The sequence below is a fragment of the Notechis scutatus genome, chromosome 14 (assembly GCF_049901735.1).
Source record: "Notechis scutatus isolate UNSWTSFEM ecotype Mainland chromosome 14, rNotScu1.2, whole genome shotgun sequence".
Classification (NCBI taxonomy): Eukaryota; Metazoa; Chordata; class Lepidosauria; order Squamata; family Elapidae; genus Notechis; species Notechis scutatus.
The window spans coordinates 6,979,921-6,998,217 of record NC_142022.1 but is presented as its reverse complement, the minus strand read 5'-3'; the positions used below and the strand labels follow the sequence as shown (position 1 = coordinate 6,998,217).

At 46.2% G+C, this 18,297-nt stretch overlaps 1 protein-coding gene across 1 annotated transcript; it reads right to left on the bottom strand.

The window, feature by feature from the left end:
• Window positions 1-22: 22 nt before the first annotated feature.
• CATSPERZ (catsper channel auxiliary subunit zeta) lies at window positions 23-17,935 on the bottom strand. Its single transcript, XM_087943184.1, has 16 exons — window positions 17,876-17,935; window positions 16,074-16,627; window positions 15,118-15,163; window positions 14,125-14,195; window positions 12,463-12,508; window positions 11,299-11,339; window positions 10,337-10,382; window positions 9,413-9,453; window positions 8,206-8,251; window positions 6,158-6,198; window positions 5,733-5,763; window positions 4,952-4,991; window positions 2,618-2,709; window positions 1,732-1,785; window positions 841-907; window positions 23-213 (listed from the first exon to the last, which is right to left on the bottom strand). Exons 1-16 carry the CDS (start codon window positions 17,933-17,935, stop codon window positions 113-115), a joined length of 1,377 nt encoding a protein of 458 aa, XP_087799310.1. The 3' UTR covers window positions 23-112.
• Between the last annotated feature and the right edge of the window lie 362 nt (window positions 17,936-18,297).

Genomic DNA, 18,297 nt, shown 5'->3' with positions numbered 1-18,297 from the left:
TTACTTCTCAGTTTTGAAAGAGTTGCAGCGTTGAGACCGGGCAGGGAGGGGGCTTCCCGAGAAGGGACAGAGAAGTGTGTGGGGGTGACCCTTCCAAGTCTGGGTTTGGGGCTCAGATTATCCCTCTTCCTTGCAGCTGGAGGTGAAGCTTGTCTACTTGTTGCTCCATCTGTTCGGTGAGCGGGTGATTCGCCCCGAGTTTTCTCTGGTAAGCTGAGTTGGTTTTGGAAAGGAGAGGAGAAAAAAAGAAAAGAAACACACCCAAATTTGGAATTTTAAACTTCATTTTGTGGTTAAGATTCCCCTGCGTCGCTGTTCAGAAATCGTCTCCTCGACTTACGAGCAGAGAATTTCTGGGGCGAAGCCAGAACCCCTCAAGCCAGCCACACCTCGATTTGCAAACTTTTGTCCACAGGAGGGGTTAGCCAATGGCTGCTGTTGCTAAGCGAACCATATGGTTGTTAAACGAATCTAACCTTCCCCCCCTCATCACTCACTTGTCCGAAGCCAGCTGGGGAAGGTTGCAAATGCTGATCCTTCCCCCCCTTCAAAACAAAATGCTTCTACTGCCATAAATACATGCCAGTTGCTAAGGGGACAGATTTTGGATCACGCAACCATGGGGATGGCTGCCATTGGGCATAAGTCGAGGAGCAGTCGTTAAGTCGAGGACATGTTGTAAGTCACTTTTTTCGCCCCCCCAATGCCATTGTAACTTTCAACAGACTGCTATATGAATGGTTGTAAGTCAAGGAACTATCCTGAAAGTTAATTGCTTTCAGTTATATCTTTGGCTGTAGTAATAAAAGATAAAAGTGGTTAACGTTTTAATTAACTCACAGAGCAGGGTGGCTTTTAAGATTGCCAAGACTTCTTCCTCCATCAATTCTTGCAGAGGTAAAGGCACCTGAGAGGCGGCAAGAGAAAGTCTTAAGGGGGGGGGGCTGGGAGGGTCAAAAAAGTCAAAATGGCAGCCGTAACCCAAGCCATTTGGACTTGTGACACCCATCTGTGAGGGCAGTTACGTCACCCAAGGTTTGACCAGCTTCTGAAATGTCCACTCCGAAATTTTGCAATTTCAGATCGTCGATCAAGTCGGCCGCTTTCCATTTCCCACTGAAGGGGGGAGAATTGCAATTCTGCTTTGCTGTGGATGATGGGCACTGTAGTGCTTCCCACTGGGCGGCGGCCTAGAGGGAGGAGCTCTGGCCTCACAATCAGGAGGCTGTGAGTTAGATCCTTAGGTAGAGGCAGATATTTCTCTCTCTGGCCACAAAGAGAATATTATCTGCTAAACAAAACTCCGCACTGGTGACGGGAAGGGAATCCGGCCAGTAAAAACACTCTGCTAGCTCCATTCCGTTTCCCAGACTCCACTCCACAAGGGATTATCAGAGTCGTTAAAAGAAGATGGCGAATGTTTTCCGGAAATCGTATTTTGTGATGAGAGCAAATAAATGTTGGCTTTGGTTTTGTGATTTGCAAAACAACTTGTCTGCCTTTGAAAATAAACATGAAAATGAAATTTAAGATGAAAACGTTAATATTCCAGGGCCAGCGCGGGGTCGAATTGCACAACTGATGAAATAAAATTGGGGATGGGAAGGAAACCAGAGAGGAAGCAAACTCTGTGGTTCGGAGGACCAAATGGATTGAACCAAGCGCGTGGATAGGAAACGTCACCAAGCAGAGATGCAGAAAGTATAAATCAGGAGGACACCAAAAACTCACAGCCACTTTAGAGTCCCGTTCGTGCTTCCCAAATTTCTGCTTGTACGTTCTATCCTAGGGGGGAGAAAGAAAAAGAAAAACAGTGAAAAACCGAAGGCTAATTTCGAATTTGCAAAAACTCTTCCTGAAACACCCCAAAAAACCCATCATTTCCCCTATCTGGTTAAATCCAAGGTCAGGGTTCCGGCAGTTACTCCAATTAAATCATGAGCCTTGAGCCCCACTCCCAAAACTACGCCCATCTATCTAAACCTTTTAAAGCACCCAATGCCCTATATTTAGGGGGGGGGGGTGCTTTGAAAAATAAAATAACACAAAAAGAAAATAACACAATTTGAGTTAAGACATCTGATAAACTGCCAAATTACGCCACCATCAGGTTGATAAGGCAACAGCTAGACAAGGAGTTTTCAACCTTGGGGTGTGGACTTCAACTCCCAGAATTACCCATCCTAAAGCATGCTGGATGGGGGATTCTGGGAGCTGAAGTCCACCCATCCTAAAGCATGCTGGATGGGGGATTCTGGGAGTTGAAGTCCACCCATATTAAAGCCTTCTGGATGGAGGATTCTGGGAGTTGTAGTCCACCCATATTAAAGCCTGCTGGATGGGGAATTCTGGGAGTTGAAGTCCACCCATCCTAAAGTTGGCAAGGTCAAGAACACTAAAATAGTTATCAGAACCTAAACTATTATACTGTAAATAAAAAAAATAGCTATGATCCTTCCAGCAGGAGAGAAATCCCCAATGAGATTTTTTAAATTATATATATATATATATATATATATATATATCCTTCTCAAACCTGCTACACGGTTTGCCAAAATGTGTTTGTTTGGTTTTTGTTTTTGAGTCGGGCGCTCTTCCTTTCCCCATTTACAGTCACCTTAAAAAGGTTTTCCGAAAACTCTCGTGAGTGGCCCACTTGCCAGGGACTGGTCCGCTGTCCCATGTGCCACAGCGAACTACCAGGAGCACCTAGACAGGGGTGGGGAAAGGGGGACACAATGAGGAGAGAAATCGATGCAAGTCAAAGGATCCAGTTACCACGGCGAAAAGCCGGGCGCCATGTTACAATCTTCTGACAAGCAAAGTCAGTGAGTGGGGAGCCGGATTCGCTTAACAACTTGACAAGTGCATTGCTTCGCTTAAGGACGGTGGCGAGAAATGAGGCAAAATTCACTAACCGCCTCGTTTAGCCACAGATAAATATCGGGCTCGACTGCGGTCGTACGTCACGGACTAACCTCGAGAAAAAAGAGAGAGAGGTTCGGAAGCAGAGGTGGGATTCAGCCGGTTTGGACTGGTTGTCAAGAACTGGTGGCGGAAATTTTGACGGGTTCGGAGAACTGGCAAATACCGCCTCCAGCTAACTAGGCCCAAAACAAGGCCCATTTTTGCTCCCATGGGGTTGCCAGAGGCCCATGTGCTGCCTGTCACACCCCTGGCCGTGCCAAACCAGCCAGTCACGAGAGCAGAGAACCGGTTGTCAAATTAGTTGAATCCCACCACTGTTCACAAGGGCCTGGTGCAGTGATGGCTAACCTTTTCTGGACCGAGTGCCCAAAGCATGTGTGCGCATGCCCAAATCCCCCCCAAATACAATGCGTGGTCCCTGCACATGCCGCCCCCCCCGGTTCATGCATGCGTGACGCCCCCCACATGTACCCGCCGTAGGTTCACCCTCATGGGACTAGTGTCTTGGCCTGTCGAGAGGAGGCGGGGAGAGGCAGGGATGGACATTTTAGGCCTGCAAAATTCTGTGAATGTAGCCTTGCAATAAAGAGCCATTAACCGGTTTGGTCCTGTCTCCGTTCCGCTTCAACCTGGGGAGGCTTCCGGGAATGCAAGGCCGCCAGCTCTTCCAGGCGAGCAGCGCCTGGCAGTTCTCCGGCGCATTATTTTGAGTGCAGGAAGCGAGCCAGTTTGCAATCGGCTGGCTCTCTCCCGCCGGGCAGTTGTCGGCCTGTATTACATGTCTCGAAAATGACATGCCATTGGCATAAACCAGGGAGAAGGGAAAGTCTGTGGGAACGAAGCGGAATTTCACATTTCTAAATTTTGGGAGTGGAGTGGGGGGCCTGCCGAATCGGTGGCTTCACTCTTACGGCGGTTGTAAGGAGCAGATCTACTCGGAGACCTGGAGAGAATTATCTGAGGAGCTAATAACAGGGAAGTCCTTGACCACGACTGAGCTCCAAAAGCCCTGCTGCTCTATGGGATAATTCACTGAGAAGTGAATGTTTTGCTCCGCTTTATGACTTTCCTCTTCCCACCGTTGTTAAGTGAATCGCGGCAGTCATTCAGGCAGCAACCCTGGTTGTTAAGTGAATCAGGCCTCCCCCATTGCCTTTGCTTGTCAGAAGGTCGCAAAAGGGGGGTCATGTGACCCCCGGGAGGTTTCAACCGTCGTAAATATGAGTCCATTGCACAGCCTCCGAATGTTGATCACTTGACTATGGGGATGCTGTAATGGTCATGAGAAGGGGAAAAAAAAGAGTCGTAAGTTACTTTTTTCAGCGCCGTTGAAACTTTGAACGGTCACTAAATGAACTGTTGTAAGTTAAGGGCTACTTGTAGTGCGCAAGCAATAATTTCAGGACTGTATAATAACTAGCTCGATCCCCATGCTTCACTACACAACTATGTCGTCGGACTAAGTTTTTGGGGAGGAAAATAAGGGGGAAAATTTCTGCCTCTGCCTACCAGCATCCATCGGTATTACACCTGGCTAGCGTCCTGTCAGTGTGTGAGAGAGTTGAGGGCTGTTTGGAAACTGAAAGGGTATTTGCTGTGTGAGCAAAGGGGAGACAGCAAGGAGCCTGGGCGTGGCTTAGCTCAACTGTTCTGGACTAAAGCTGGTTGGTGCTGTGAAACTGAAACTCCTCTGCTTGTGTTTTGCATTTGGAACAGATTTCAGGTGGGGAGGGGGAGTAGAACTCCTTAGCACCAGAACATAATAATAATAATAATAATAATAATAATAATAATAATAATAATAATAATAATAATAATAATAATAATAATAATAATAATAATTGATAATAATTGATAATAATTGATAATAATAATAATAAAGGAAATACTCTAAATGTCTGATGGTCATTTTGAAAAACCCTTTCTTAGTGAGCACCTAGAAACCAAGAGGAAGATACATGTCAAATGTCAAGTTTGAACACAGATCTTTCCGTTACCTGGGTAGGAACAAAAAAAAACTCACCCTCCTGTTTCTTAGTCTCTTCCTGAATTTGTTTTGACTCCTGGAAAGACGAGGAAAAAAGGAAAAGACATGGAACAAGCATTAAGAAAGGGAAAAAAATTAAATATTTTGTAGATATAATAGTACAGGGAGCACCGGGAGTAGACCTCAAGGCTTGGAAAAACGAAACGCAATTGTAAAAAGAAGGTCCAGTGGCGAGACCGAGGAGGTAGCCCTCATTTAGCAACCACAACAAGGGACTGGCCATTTGGTCATTAAGTGAAGCAGTTGCTAAGTGAAACCTTGACCGTGCTTGCAATCCGACTCCAGCCCCGCCCAGGTTCTCAACGAAGCACTGGTGGCAAAGTCCCTTTATCACGCCCGTTGTAATCGCCAACAGTCACTAAACGAGGACTATCTGTACAATCATTAATGACACGAATCAAAGAAGACAGGATAATTTTGGAACAGATCGTTTTGCAATCCTTGCTCAGTTTCCCAAAAACGTTTGAAGCAACCGAAGCACTTAAGCCAAAACTTACTTACCAACCTACCTTCCTTCCTTCCTTCCTTCCTTCCTTCCTTCCTTCCTTCCTTCCTTCCTTCCTTCCTTCCTTTCTTCCTTTTCTTTCTTTCTTTTTCTCTCTCTCTTTCTTTCTTTCTTTTTCTTTCTTTCTTTTTTTTTTCCTTCATTTCTTTCTTTCCTCTCTCTCTCTCTCTCTCTCTCTCTCTCTCTCTCTCTCTCACACACACACACACACACACACACACATTTGGGGTGGTGGTTGGCAGTTGCCCCTACCTCTTCATTTTGCTGTGGCATATCCTCAGGACTAGTAGAAAGAGGAAGAGGAGGAGACACAGGACAAAATTAAAGCCATCACTTAGCTAACGGAAAAGCAGATTAAGAGAGTCGGAAGGGGCCTTAGAGGAAACCCTATCCCCTTTCCAGACCAATGGCTGTCCAGTCTCTTCTTCAAAACCTCCAGTGTAGAAGCCTCCACAACTTCTGGTGGCAAGCTGTTCCATGGGTTCTCTACTGTCAGGAGATTTCTCCTGAGTTTTCAGCAGAATCCCAGTTAACGGAGTTTGTTAATTTCATCGGACCTGCTCTTGAGAGCAAACCTGGATGGCCAATTTCTTCTACCCCCCTCCCCCGCCCCAAATTTATTGGGTCAAACCCCGGATGTGAAGGTCTCTCCGTTGTCTGGAGACAACCGTGTGTACCTTGGGGGAAGATCTTCCTCGGGGATGTCTTCGGAGGCTCCCTGCAAAAAAACACAACAACAGATGAGAAGGGGGCTTCCCCTCCTCGGCCCATTGTCTTTTGGGGGGGGGGTTTCCAGCCTCTTTCCCCTCCCCAAGTCTTCCTGCATTGACCAGTTTTTGGGGGGTCTGCAAAATGCAGGACTCGAAGTATTTTGATTACAAATAGCCAAATAGTCCTCGACTTAGATCCCCAACAGGGAACAGAAAACCCATCATTAAGGAGATGGAAGCATTGCAGGAACGTTTTTGATATTAAAGGTAAAAAGGTTCCCCTCGCACATCCGTGCTAGTCGTTTCCGGCTCTAGGGGGCGCTGCTCATCTTCATTACAAAGCCGAAGAGGAGCCAGCGCTGTCCGAAGACGTCTCCGTGGTCACGTGGCCGGCAGGACTAAACACCGAAGGCGCATGGAGCACTGTTACCTTCCCACCAAAGGTTTCCCTATTTTTCTACTTGCATTTTTGACATGCTTTCGAACTGCTAGGTTGGCAGAAGCTGGGACGAGGAACGTGAGCTCACTCCGTGACGCGGCGCTGGGGGTTCAAACCGCCGAACTGCCGACCTTTCTGATCGACAAGCTCAGCCTTTTAGCCACAGAGCCACTGCGTCCATTTGGTATTACGACTATTATTTTTTTTTGCCGCGGTCATTAAGTGACTCGCCCACGGTCCTTAAGCAAGATCGTGGGTGAGCACAATTTTTTTTTGACCTTCTCTATCGATTGGGGTTGTCGGCGGCCGGCGAGGAAAGGTGACAATGGTGTTGTCAGGATTCCGGCAGTTCCCCCCAATTCAATCACGAGTCTCGAGCCAAATTTCCAAAACTTAAAGAAGATTTATTGGGCACATGTCTGGCACTGCCTAGGTGCAGCCAACTCGGAGACATATCATTCATTGTCACCCTTGACCCTGGTTTCCCCCCACCCCTCTGGGTGTATCGTAATTCATATTCTCCAATGGGACACCTCCATAGCCCAGAGTCATCAATCAGGCTCTCCAGTTAGAATTTTGCCCAGCAGAAACTTCAGTCACCTAGTTACTATCTTTGAAAACATTTATGGAATGCACTTTCGGTTTGCAAGCTGCCGCACTGCTCCCCCCTCCCTTTCTGTTGGCAGCTCTAACAAAAGCATAGAAATATTTTATGAGTTGACAGGTGTCACTACAGGACGTTGCAACCTTCGTAAGTGTGAGCAGGTGGAGTATAAGCCCAGGATCAAGACGGTCGTCGGTGTGAGGAGCAGTTTGTAAAGTCCCTTTTTTCCGACACTGCTAAATGTTTGAGTGGCTGCTGAATGGAACGGGTCGTAAGTCAAGGACTACCCACCTGCAATTGGCTTGGTTAGCTTTTCTGTGCTTAGCATGAAGTACTTTCCTTGACTTACAAAGGTTCATTTAGTGACCAAAGTTACAATGGCACTGAAAAAAAACTACTTGTGACCATTTGTCACACTTACAACTGTTGCAGCCAGCGGTCATGTGATCAAAATTCAGCTGCTTGGCAACTGATTCATACTTACGACGGTCACAGTGTCTCGGGGTCATGAGATCCCCTTTTGTGAGCTTCCAGCCAAGTCAAGACAGGTTCCCTTAACAACTTGGGTGGCAAGGAAGTTCATAAAATGGGACAAAATTCACTTAACAAGGGTTTCATTTAGCAGCAAAAAAACCTGGGGCTCCATTGTGGTCGTAAGTCGAGGACGGCCTGTAACTAGATTTATTCTGGTAGATGGAGATAATCTTGGGGTTTGATTGCTACTCCTTACCTGAAATTAAGAAGAATTAAGGATACACAGAAGGTTGTGTCCGAAATGGAACATCACTTCCGTTTTGCTAATCAACAAAATATCAGGAAAATGGAGCAGAATAATAATAATAATAATAATAATAATAATAATAATAATAATAATAATAATAATAATAATAATAATAATAATAATAATAATAATAATAATAATAATAAAACAGACAAACACACAAATAAAGTCCCACCATTAGCCAAACATACCCTGTCTTGGCTCTTGAAGAAATCCTCGCTGAAAATTTTAGACAAACTTGGAAGAAAAGAAAAATTGGATCAAAATTTAGCTGGAAAAAGTGAAAAACAACCAATGGTAAAAAAAATAAAAATCTCTGCCCCATTTTTAAAAATAGATACTGAAGTTAACGGGTTTGCAGGAGTAAAAGTGAGACAGAGAGTCATTTAATAGTACCAGTTAAAACAATTTTTCCCAATATTAGCCACTTTAAGATGGGTGGACTTTGACTTCCAGAATTGCCCAATCAGCATGCTGGCTGGGGGATTCTGGGGGTTGAAGTCCACCCATCTTAAAGCATGCTGGCTGGGGGATTCTGGGAGTTGAAGTCCACCCATCTTAAAGCATGCTGGTTGAGGGATTCTGGGGGTTGAAGTCCACCCATCTTAAAGCATGCTGGCTGGGGGATTCTGGGGTTGAAGTCCACCCATCTTAAAGCATGCTGGCTGGGGATTCTGGGGTTGAAGTCCAGACATGTAAAAGCATACTGGCTGGGGATTCTGGGAGTTGAAGTCCACCCATCTTAAAGCATGCTGGCTGGGAGATTCTGGGAATTGAAGTCCAGACATATAAAAGCATACTGGCTGGGGGATTCTGGGGGTTGAAGTCCACCCATCATAGAGCATGCTGGTTGGGGGATTCTGGGGGTTGAAGTCTACCCATCTTAAAGCATGCTGGCTGGGGGATTCTGGGGGTTGAAGTCCACTCATCTTAAAGCATGCTGGCTGGGGGATTCTGGGGGTTGAAGTCCACTCATCTTAGAGCATGCTGGTTGGGGGATTCTGGGGGTTGAAGTCCACTCATCTTAAAGCATGCTGGTTGGGGATTCTGGGGGTTGAAGTCCACCCATCATAGAGCATGCTGGTTGGGGATTCTGGGGTTGAAGTCTACCCATCTTAAAGCATGCTGGCTGGGAGATTCTGGGAATTGAAGTCCAGACATACAAGCATACTGGCTGGGAGATTCTGGGAGTTGAAATCCAGACATCTTAAAGCATACTGGCTGGGGAAATGACCAATTTTCAGTTTTGCATGCAGCATTAAGTGGACGTTCCAGGCCCTTTGGGTAAAGTCCTGGCTTTGTTTAAAAATAAACTTGTCTTAAGTTTTATTTTTGCCTTTTCAAAGCTGAGGGAAAAGATGATGATGCATGTTGTTTTTACTTTCAAAGAGCACATACTCTGTCACCTGGTCTCTTTCCAGCTGCGACTTCAAAGTTTTCTACAAAAATACAAATACACACACATACAAAAACACAGAGACAACGTATATGTAAGAAGGACAGATCAGAAAGACAAACCACCCGAAATCAGTCCCTTCGTTCTCCCTCCTGCTAAGAAATTCACTTACTCCAAGTCAGTTTTCCCCAATCCGATGTTGTCCTGGACTACAATACCCATCATCCCTGGGGCAGAAGAATCCTTGAGAACACTTCAGTCCTGTATAAACCCCTCTTTTGCAAAATTCGTATTTATGAGGAGATGGGGGGAACGGTTGAATAATGACATAGAGATTTACAAATATAATTCCACCATTGGAGGAAGTTTCAAGAAATTAGATGAGCCCATTTTATCATATGTGGCGGACTTGTGTTAAGAAAGAAAAATTTGGGGCAAAGATACACAGGTGGTTAGAAAAGGTGATAGGGAAACATGTAGAGTTTAAATCTGAACTGTTTTTAATTTAAAAAAATTAGATAAGAATATTATGTATTTAATATTACATGCCGTAACAGGAGCGAGGATTATATTTGCACAACATTGGAAAAATGAAGAAACACCGCAAGATGAAGAGATAATTAAGAAGATATTAGATGGTGCAGAAAAGGATAGATTGATATTGAAAATTAAGCAGAAAGTAGACCCAGAATACCATCAAACGTGGAATTTATATTTATTCTCCGGGTGGTTGGAAAAAAAGGGGTGGAGATTAAGAATATAATTTGTATTGTTAAGCCAATTAAATACCCAGAAAACATGATGTTTATGAAGCACTAAGAAATGTAATTAATAAAAAAAATCATCAATAAAATTTTAAAAAAGAAAAAGAAAGAAACCCAAAAAAACTAAACACAAAGAAAAAATATATATTCATAAATAATTACTGTGCGAAAGCTGGCAATCCTCTTCGGTTTGGACCTCTTCAGAAACCTTGAAGAGAAAACAGACAAAAAAATTAAGATCATAGATCATAGAATAATAGAGTTGGAAGGGACCTTGGAGCTCATCTAGTCCAACCCCCTGCCCGAGTAGGAGACTTTGTTTTGGCACGATGTAAAGTATACAGGTAGTCCTCGACTTACGACCCCAATGAAGCCCAACATTTCTCTTCCTAAACAGGATGGTTGCGAAGTTGAGTATTTTGCCCCATTTTACCGTCTTTCTTGCCACCGTCGTTAAGCGAACCACTGCGGTGGTTAAGTCAGGAACATGGATGCTAAGTGAATCAGGGTTTCCCCCCCATGGGTTTTGTTTGTTGGAAGGACAAAAAAATATAAATATGAGTCGGTGGCCAATGCGTTTGAATTTTGATCACATGACCAGTGGTTGTTTTTTTGGCAACGGTCGTTAAGTGTGAAAAACGGTCATAAGTCGCTTTTTTTAGGTGCTGTCATTTGGAATGGTCACTAAACAGAGGTGGTATTCAGCTGGTTTGGACTGGTTCTGGAGAACCGGTAGCGGAAATTTTGAGTAGTTCGGAGAACCGGCCAATGCCACCTTCTGACTGGCCCCGCCTCCATCTATTCCCCGCCTCCCATTGAGTCCCAGCTGATTGGCTGGGTTTTCTTTGGTTGCCCTGCACAGGAGAACGGAGCTGGAAAGCAGGTCAGTGAGGTGGGGAGGGAAGGGGGATTTTGCAGTAACTTCCCCCTGCCATGCCCACCAAGCCACGCCCACCAAGCCTAGCCCCGCCCACAGAACCGGTAGTTAAAAAAAAGTTTCAATCCCACCACTGGGTAACCCCCTCCCGCAGCCATAGACGTATTCCCAGGGAAGTATGAAACTTGCGCAGGGCACATTTCCGCGTGGAAAACCGCACCACGCCCCGTGTCCAGCAGTTCCCTACCATGGTATCCAATTGCGTGGCTCCGACTCCTCAGAAGATTGCTGCAATGGAAGGGGACAGTTAGAAGGGGTGGGGTAATAACCCCCTGGTCCTCTGCTTCCCCCTCGGGGTGACCTGGCCATCTGGAAGCATAAACTGCCCGCGACTGTGAGTCTCTAAGCTAAGCATCCAGGTGTGCTGGGCTGTATCCCCCTCCCGCTGCAGATCCAGGTGGACTTGGCTGCTCTGCTCATCCACGGTTCCAGCCTTGGGTTCGGTTTGCAACAGTGGTGCATGGGGGGGAGAGGAGGAGGAGGAGGAAGGATGGCAGAAGAGGAGAGAGAGAGAGAAGGACAAGGAGAAGGAGAGATGGTGGATGAGGAGGGTAGGGAAAGGAGAAGGAAAAGATGGATGAGAAGAGCGAGAGAGAAAGAAGAATAAGGTGGAGAGGAAGAGGAAGAAAAAAAGGAAGGAAAAAGGGAGGAAGAGGAGAATGAAAAGAAGGAGAAGAAAGGGGAGGAGGGGAGGAAAAGTGGGGAAGAAAAAGAGAAAATGTGGTGAATTAGGTAAAGGAGGTGGAGGAAAAGGGGAAGGAGAAAGGGAAGGAGGGATGGCAGATGAGGAGGGAGAGGAGGAGGGTAGGAAAAGGAGGAGAAGGAAAAATGGATGAGAAGAGGAAGAGAAAAAGAAGAATAAGATGGAGAGGGAGAGGAAGAAAAAGGAAGAATAAAAAAGGGAGGAAGAGGAGAATGAAAAGAAGGAGAAGAAAGGGGAAGAGGGGAGGAAAAGTGGAGAAGAAAAAGAAAAAAAAGTGATGAATAGGTAAAGGAGGCGGAGGAAAAGGGGAAGGAGAAAGGGAAGGAGGGATGGTGGAGGAGGAGGGAGAGGAGGACGGTAAGGAAAAGGAGAAGGAAAAATGAATGAGAGGAGGAAGAGAAAAAGAAGAATAAGGTGGAGAGGAAGAGGAAGAGAAGAAAGGAAGAAGAAAAAAAGGGAGGAAGAGGAGAATGAAAAGGAGAAGAAAGGGGAGGAGGGGATAAAAAGTGGAGAAGAGAAAGAGAAAAAAAGTGGTGAATAGGTAAAGAAGGAAGAGGAGGAGGAAGAGGAGGAGGAAGAAGAAGAAAAATGCATAATGTTTAAAAACGAACGGAGTTGTACAATCAATGAATCCCTGGGCCTACCTACCTCTCCTTTTTCAGCAGCCCCTTTGCTGGTGAGGCGTTTAGAAAACCTTTGAATGAGAGAAAGAGAGAGTGAGAGAGAGAGAGAGAGGGAGAGAAATTGAAATTGAAATTATAGGTGGGTTTGATGGTAGAAAAATAGAGGGTGCAGAAAAATAAAAGTAATGTTGATGATTAAACATGAACTTATTTTGTGATTTTTTTTTAATGCGCTTTGGTTTTCTCTCTCTCTCTCTCTCTTTCTTTTCCTTTCCCTTCCTTTCCTTTCCTTTCTTTTCTTTTCTTTTCTTTTCTTTCTTTTCTTTCTTTTCTTTTCTTTTCTTTTCGTTTCTTTCAACCTTCCCTCCCTCGTCAATGAACACGCAAGGATTTTGCTGGTCCTTCCCTTGTCCAAGCTACCCATTCCCTCTGGCTTGGAGCCGGATGCTGGGTGGGCAGCGATTCAAGGCCACCGAAACCAGAGAAATGATCGGCAAGAACCAGGAAAGAAAGAACGAAAGAAAAAAATCCCTCCCAGGTATAAAACCCGAGCCCTGTTTATATAATAAATTCAAGGTTCTCTCTATGGATCTTTTTCCTCCTGCAGAACAACGGTGGGAGAGAAATTACTAAAGCAGCTCACGCAGTAAGGTTCGTCCTCAACTTACGACCCCAAGGGAGCCCGAAATCGATGCCGCTAAGCGAGGCAGTGGTTAAACGCCCCATTTTACCATTTTTCTTGCCGCCGTGGTTAAGTGAATCCCTGCGGTCACACGGTTGTTAAGTGAGTCGGGGTTCCCTGTGGACTTGGCTTGTCGGAACGGTCGTAAAAAGGGGAATTGTGTGAAACACACACCCCCCCAGGGATGCTGCAACCGTCGTAAATACGAGTCGGTTGCCAAGCGTCCAAATTTTGATCACGCAACCGTGGGGACAGGGAAATGTTCGTTAAGGGTGAAAAGCGGCCCTAAGTCGCTTTTTTCCCTGTGCCATTTTAACTTCGGTCACTAAATGAATGGTTGTAAGTTGAGGACAATTTGCAGCAGTCCCTCTCTTCCTTCTGCTTAGCACAACCCTGCGAGGTAGGCTTGGTGGGGGGGGGAAGAGCCCACCCCTTGAACTTTCAGAGAATAGGGTGAAAATGCCTTAAAACCCTAACATGGTAGTCTGTTAAAAGAGGGGCTTCAACTTGGTTTAGGGATCCTGGCTTGCCAATATCAAACCCCAATGGCTGGTTCTGTTTTCAGCCACTGGGTAGACCCTTAAAAAGAACACAAAAAGGAACCAGCTGGCTCAGGAGTCCCCAAACTTGGCAACTTTTAAGACTTTTGGGACTTCAACTCCCAGAATTCTGCTGGCTGGAGAATTCTGGGAGTTGAAGTCCACAAGTCTTAAAAGTGGCCAAGTTTGGAGACCTCTGACTAGCTAGCACAACGGCACAAACTTTCCCCTGCAAATTGGATTTTCTCCCAGAGTTATAAAGCATTTATTTGGGCTCAGGTGCCGAGCCCATCTGGTGGTACTCCTCGGTCCAGGTAGAAGACGTGCCCGTGAGCAGAACTTATATGGGGGCTGGGGGGGAATATTACATCAGTGTCCCCTTCTTCTTTTTTGGGATATTGACCCTTGACCATGAAAGATTGCAAAATGCTTTCCCAGGCTGTAGAGAGTAAAAGAGGGAACTTACTTGCTGAAATAGCCCAAGGGTAGCGTGGATATGTTTTTCTTTTGCATGGTGCCCTTCAGGTTTTGCAAATGCTGAGGAAAAATAAAGGATATTTGCAAGGATCCATAGTTGTTTCTTTCCTTTCCTCGTTCCTTATCTTCCTTTCCTTTCCTTCTATCTTCCTTTCCTTTCCTTCTATCTTCCTTTCTTTCCTCTCCTCTCCTCTCCTCTTTTCTTTCCTTTCCTTTCCTTTCCTTTCCTTCTATCTTCCTTTCTTTCCTCTCCTCTTTCCTTTCCTTTCCTTTCCTTTCCTTTCCTTTCCTTTCCTCTTATCTTCCTTCCTTTCATTCTATCTTCCTTTCCTTTCCTCTTTCCTTTTCCTTTCCTTCTATCTTCCTTTCCTTTCCTTCTATCTTCCTTTCCTTTCGTTCTATCTTCCTTTCCTTTCCTTCTATCTTCCTTTCCATCTTCCTTTCCTTTCCTTCTATCTTCCTTTCCTTCCTCCTATCTTCCTTTCCTTTCTATCTTCCTTTCCTTCTATCTTCCTTTCCTTCTATCTTCCTTTCCTTTCCTTCTATCTTCCTTTCTTTCCTTTCCTCTTTTCTTTCCTCTTCTTTCTATCTTCCTATCTTCCTTTCCTTCTATCTTCCTTTCCTTTCCTATCTTCCTTTCCTTCTATTTTCCTTTCCTTTCCTTCTATCTTCCTTTCCTATCTTCTTTTCCTTCAATCTGCCTTTCCTTCTTCTATCTTCCTTCCCTTCCCCTCCCTCTCTCTCCTTTCCTATATCTCTCTCTCATCCCATCCCATTTTTCCTTCCTTTCCTTTCCTTTTCCTTCCTTCCTTTTCTTTCTTTTTCTTCCTTCCCTCCCTTCCTCCTTTTCTTGCCCTTATTTTTTTTCTTCCTTTCATCCCTTTCTTTTCCTCCTACCCTCCTTTCCTTTCTTTCTTTTCCCTCCCTCCCTCCATCCCTCTTTCTTTCCTCTCTCCCTTCTTTCCTTCTTTCCCTCTTTTACCTGAAGTTGATGCTCAAAGATGTTTCCGATGCTGTTTCGCATGGACCTGGAAAAACAGCAAAAGGAGAGAGAGAGAGAGAGAGAGAGAGAGAGAGAGAGGGGAGAGAGAGAGAGAGAGAGAGAGAGATTTAAAATAAACAGAATTGCTCAGAAAGGCAATCAGAAAGAGTAAAAGAGGAGCCCAAGGAAGTTTGTTAAGCGAGTCTTGCCTTTCCCATTGACTTTGCTGGCCAGGTGGTCGCAAAAGAAGATCCATGACCTTGGGACACTGTGACCGTCATAAATATGGGACAGTTGCCAAGGGTCTGAAGTGTGATCAGGTGACCATGGCGATACTGCAAGAACCTTAAGTGTGAAAAACGGTCACAAGTCACCTCTTTCAGTCCCATTGTAACTTCAGGCGACGACGGAATGAATTGTTTGAATGTCTACCTGAATTATTCCCAGGGGTGGGATTTCATTTTTTAAACGGTTCTGTGGGCGTGGCTTAGTTGGTGGGCGTGGCTTGGTGGTCATGTGACTGGCTGGGCGTGGCCAACTTAATATCACTCACATCGAGGCACGCATCTCCTCGCCTGGCTTCTTGTGACTATGAGGATGCTGCAACAGTCGTAAGTGTGAAAAATGGTCATAAGTCACTTTTTTCAGGGCCATTGTAACTTTGAATGGTCACTCCACAAAAGCAAAGTACCAGCAAAGGAGGGGAAAATAACTCCAGGGAAGTTCCTGAGACAGGAAGTCTAGTCCTGCCAAGAACATAATAAGGGTTAATGGGGAGGCAGTTTCTGTAAGCAACACCAGAATGTTTCCTTCCTGCCTTCCTTACAGGATTAGCCCAGTAATTTCTTCTAACAACCGGTTCTCCGAACTGCTTAGAATGTGAACAACCGGTTCTAGCGAATAGGTGCGAACTGGTAGAATCCCACACCCCTGATTATTCCCCGCCTTCTTCTCACCATAAATTATGCTTGGATCCATCCTTCAGGTTGTCCTCTTCCTCCAGGTAATCTAGGAAGACGGGCTTCATGAGATGTTGCCCTTCCTTGGTTGACATCTTGACCAGGTGTTCCTCCTTCCCCTCCAACGGCCGGCCTCCTTCCTTCTTCTCCTCCTCCTCCTCCGAGATCTTCTCCTCTTCTTCTAGCCTTGAAGGACCTCCCCGTCTCGCCAGTGGCTTTAGTTCCAGCATGGATTCATCGAACAAGGATAAATTGTCCCATGGATCTTCCACCTCACCCCGGGTTGGGTCCTTGGGAATGTCCCATGGTTCGTCCAGCAGAGTCAGGAGATCTTCTTCCACCCTGGTTTTCTCCACACCAAACTTGAGCTTCTTGGGTTGAGCCTTAAGTTTCTCACTGGACCTGAATTCCTGGCTGCTTCTCCTCGGGAGTTCCTTGCTTTCTGGGATGGGTTGTTTTTCGGCCAAGAGTTTATCCAGTTCTTCCTGAAGAAAATGCTCAACTTCCTTGCTCATGGTTGCCTCTTCTTCAAGCAGGCGGTCCGCTTCCTCCTACAAGGGGACAAGAGCTCAGAGTTACATCCAACCAGTTTTGAGTGGAGGTAAAGGAGAATATTTTGTAGCTCAGGGTTGAACTGAGGGGTCCCTGGTGGTCTCTGAGCTGGGTGGTTTTCTTGCAGACGTTTCATGACCCAACTAGGGAACATCATCAGTGCTAGAAGGGAAGGGGCTTGCAGAGAGGAGGAGGAGGAGGAGGAGGGGAGGAGGGGAGGAGGAGGAGGAGGAAGAGGGAGGAGAAGGAGGAGGAGGAGGAAGAGGAAGAGGAGGAGGAGGAGGAGGAGGAAGAGGAGGAGAAGGAGGAGGAGGAGGAAGGAGGAGGGAGGAAGAGGAGGAGGAGGAGGAGGAGGAGGAGGAAGAGGAGGAGGAAGGAGGAGGAGGAGGAGGAGGAAAAGGAAGAGGAGGAGGAAGAGGAGGAGGAGGAAGAGGAGGAGAAGGAGTAGGAAGAAGAGGAGGAAGAGGAAGAGGAGGAGGAAGAGGAGGAGGAAGAGGGAGGAGGGAGGAGGAGGAGAAGGAAGAGGAGGAGGAAGAGGAGGAGGAGGAGGAGGAAGAGGAGGAGGAAGAGGAGGAGGAGGAAGAGGAGAAGAGGAGGAGGAAGAGGAGGAGGAGGAGGAGGAGGAGGAGGAAGAGGAGGAGGAGGAGGAGGAGGAAGAGGAGGAGGAAGAGGAGGAGAAGGAGTAGGAGGAAGAGGAGGAAGAGGAGGAGGAGGAGGAGGAAGAGGAGGAGAAGGGAGTAGGAGGAAGAGGAGGAAGAGGAGGAGGAGGAGAAGGAGGAGAAGAGGAGGAGGAAGAGGAGGAGGAGGAGGAAGAGGAGGAGGAGGAGGAGGAGAAACAACTGTGAGGTCCTTGGTGCTCTCTGAGGTTGGTTGTTTTTTTTGCAGACATTTCATGACCCAACTACATAACATCATCAGTGCTAGAAGGAAAGGGGGTTTTCAGAGGAGGAGGAGGAGGAAAATGGAGCTTCTGAGCTTGGTGGTTTTCTTGCAGACATTTTATTACCCAAGTAGGTAAACCTCCACAATGCTAGAAGGGAAACCCAGAGGTGTTTGTTTTCAAGAGGCAACTGGACTTTCTGTTTTTTTCTTTGAAGATGTTTCGCTTCTCATCCAAAGAAGCTTCTTCAGCTCTGACTGGACACTTGAGCAGGGGGTTGGACTAGAAGATCTCCCAGGTCCCTTCCAACTCCGTTATTCTGTTAATTGGATTCTGGCAGCCCAGATATGAAAACTCCATCTCTTACCTGAGTTTTGATCCCATCGGAGGTAGAGGGAAGTTTGGATCTACTCTTGTCTTTCTCCATTTAGAAATCACCTGGGGGTGGGGTGGGGGGGGGACAGGAAGGGGAGTTTGCTGTTATTTTCCAACATAATATTCGTACCTCGAGGCGGCTACACCGATTTCAAGCCCCTAGCTTTGCTGAGTGGTGCTCACTCCGCCAAGAGCAACAACTGGTATCACGCCGCTGAGATTTTTGGCGAACATTCAACCTGTTCCGTGCCACTCCAGCCGCGTCTTATTCCTGTTTGGGACTATGCTACCCATTGTTTCACGGGCGGGAGGCTACCCTGCCCTTTTCGTCTCAGGCATAGCAGGGCAGCGCATGGGTTTTGTAGTCCTACGCGCCAGGCTGGATCTCTCTCCCCCCAACTCTCAACTCAACTC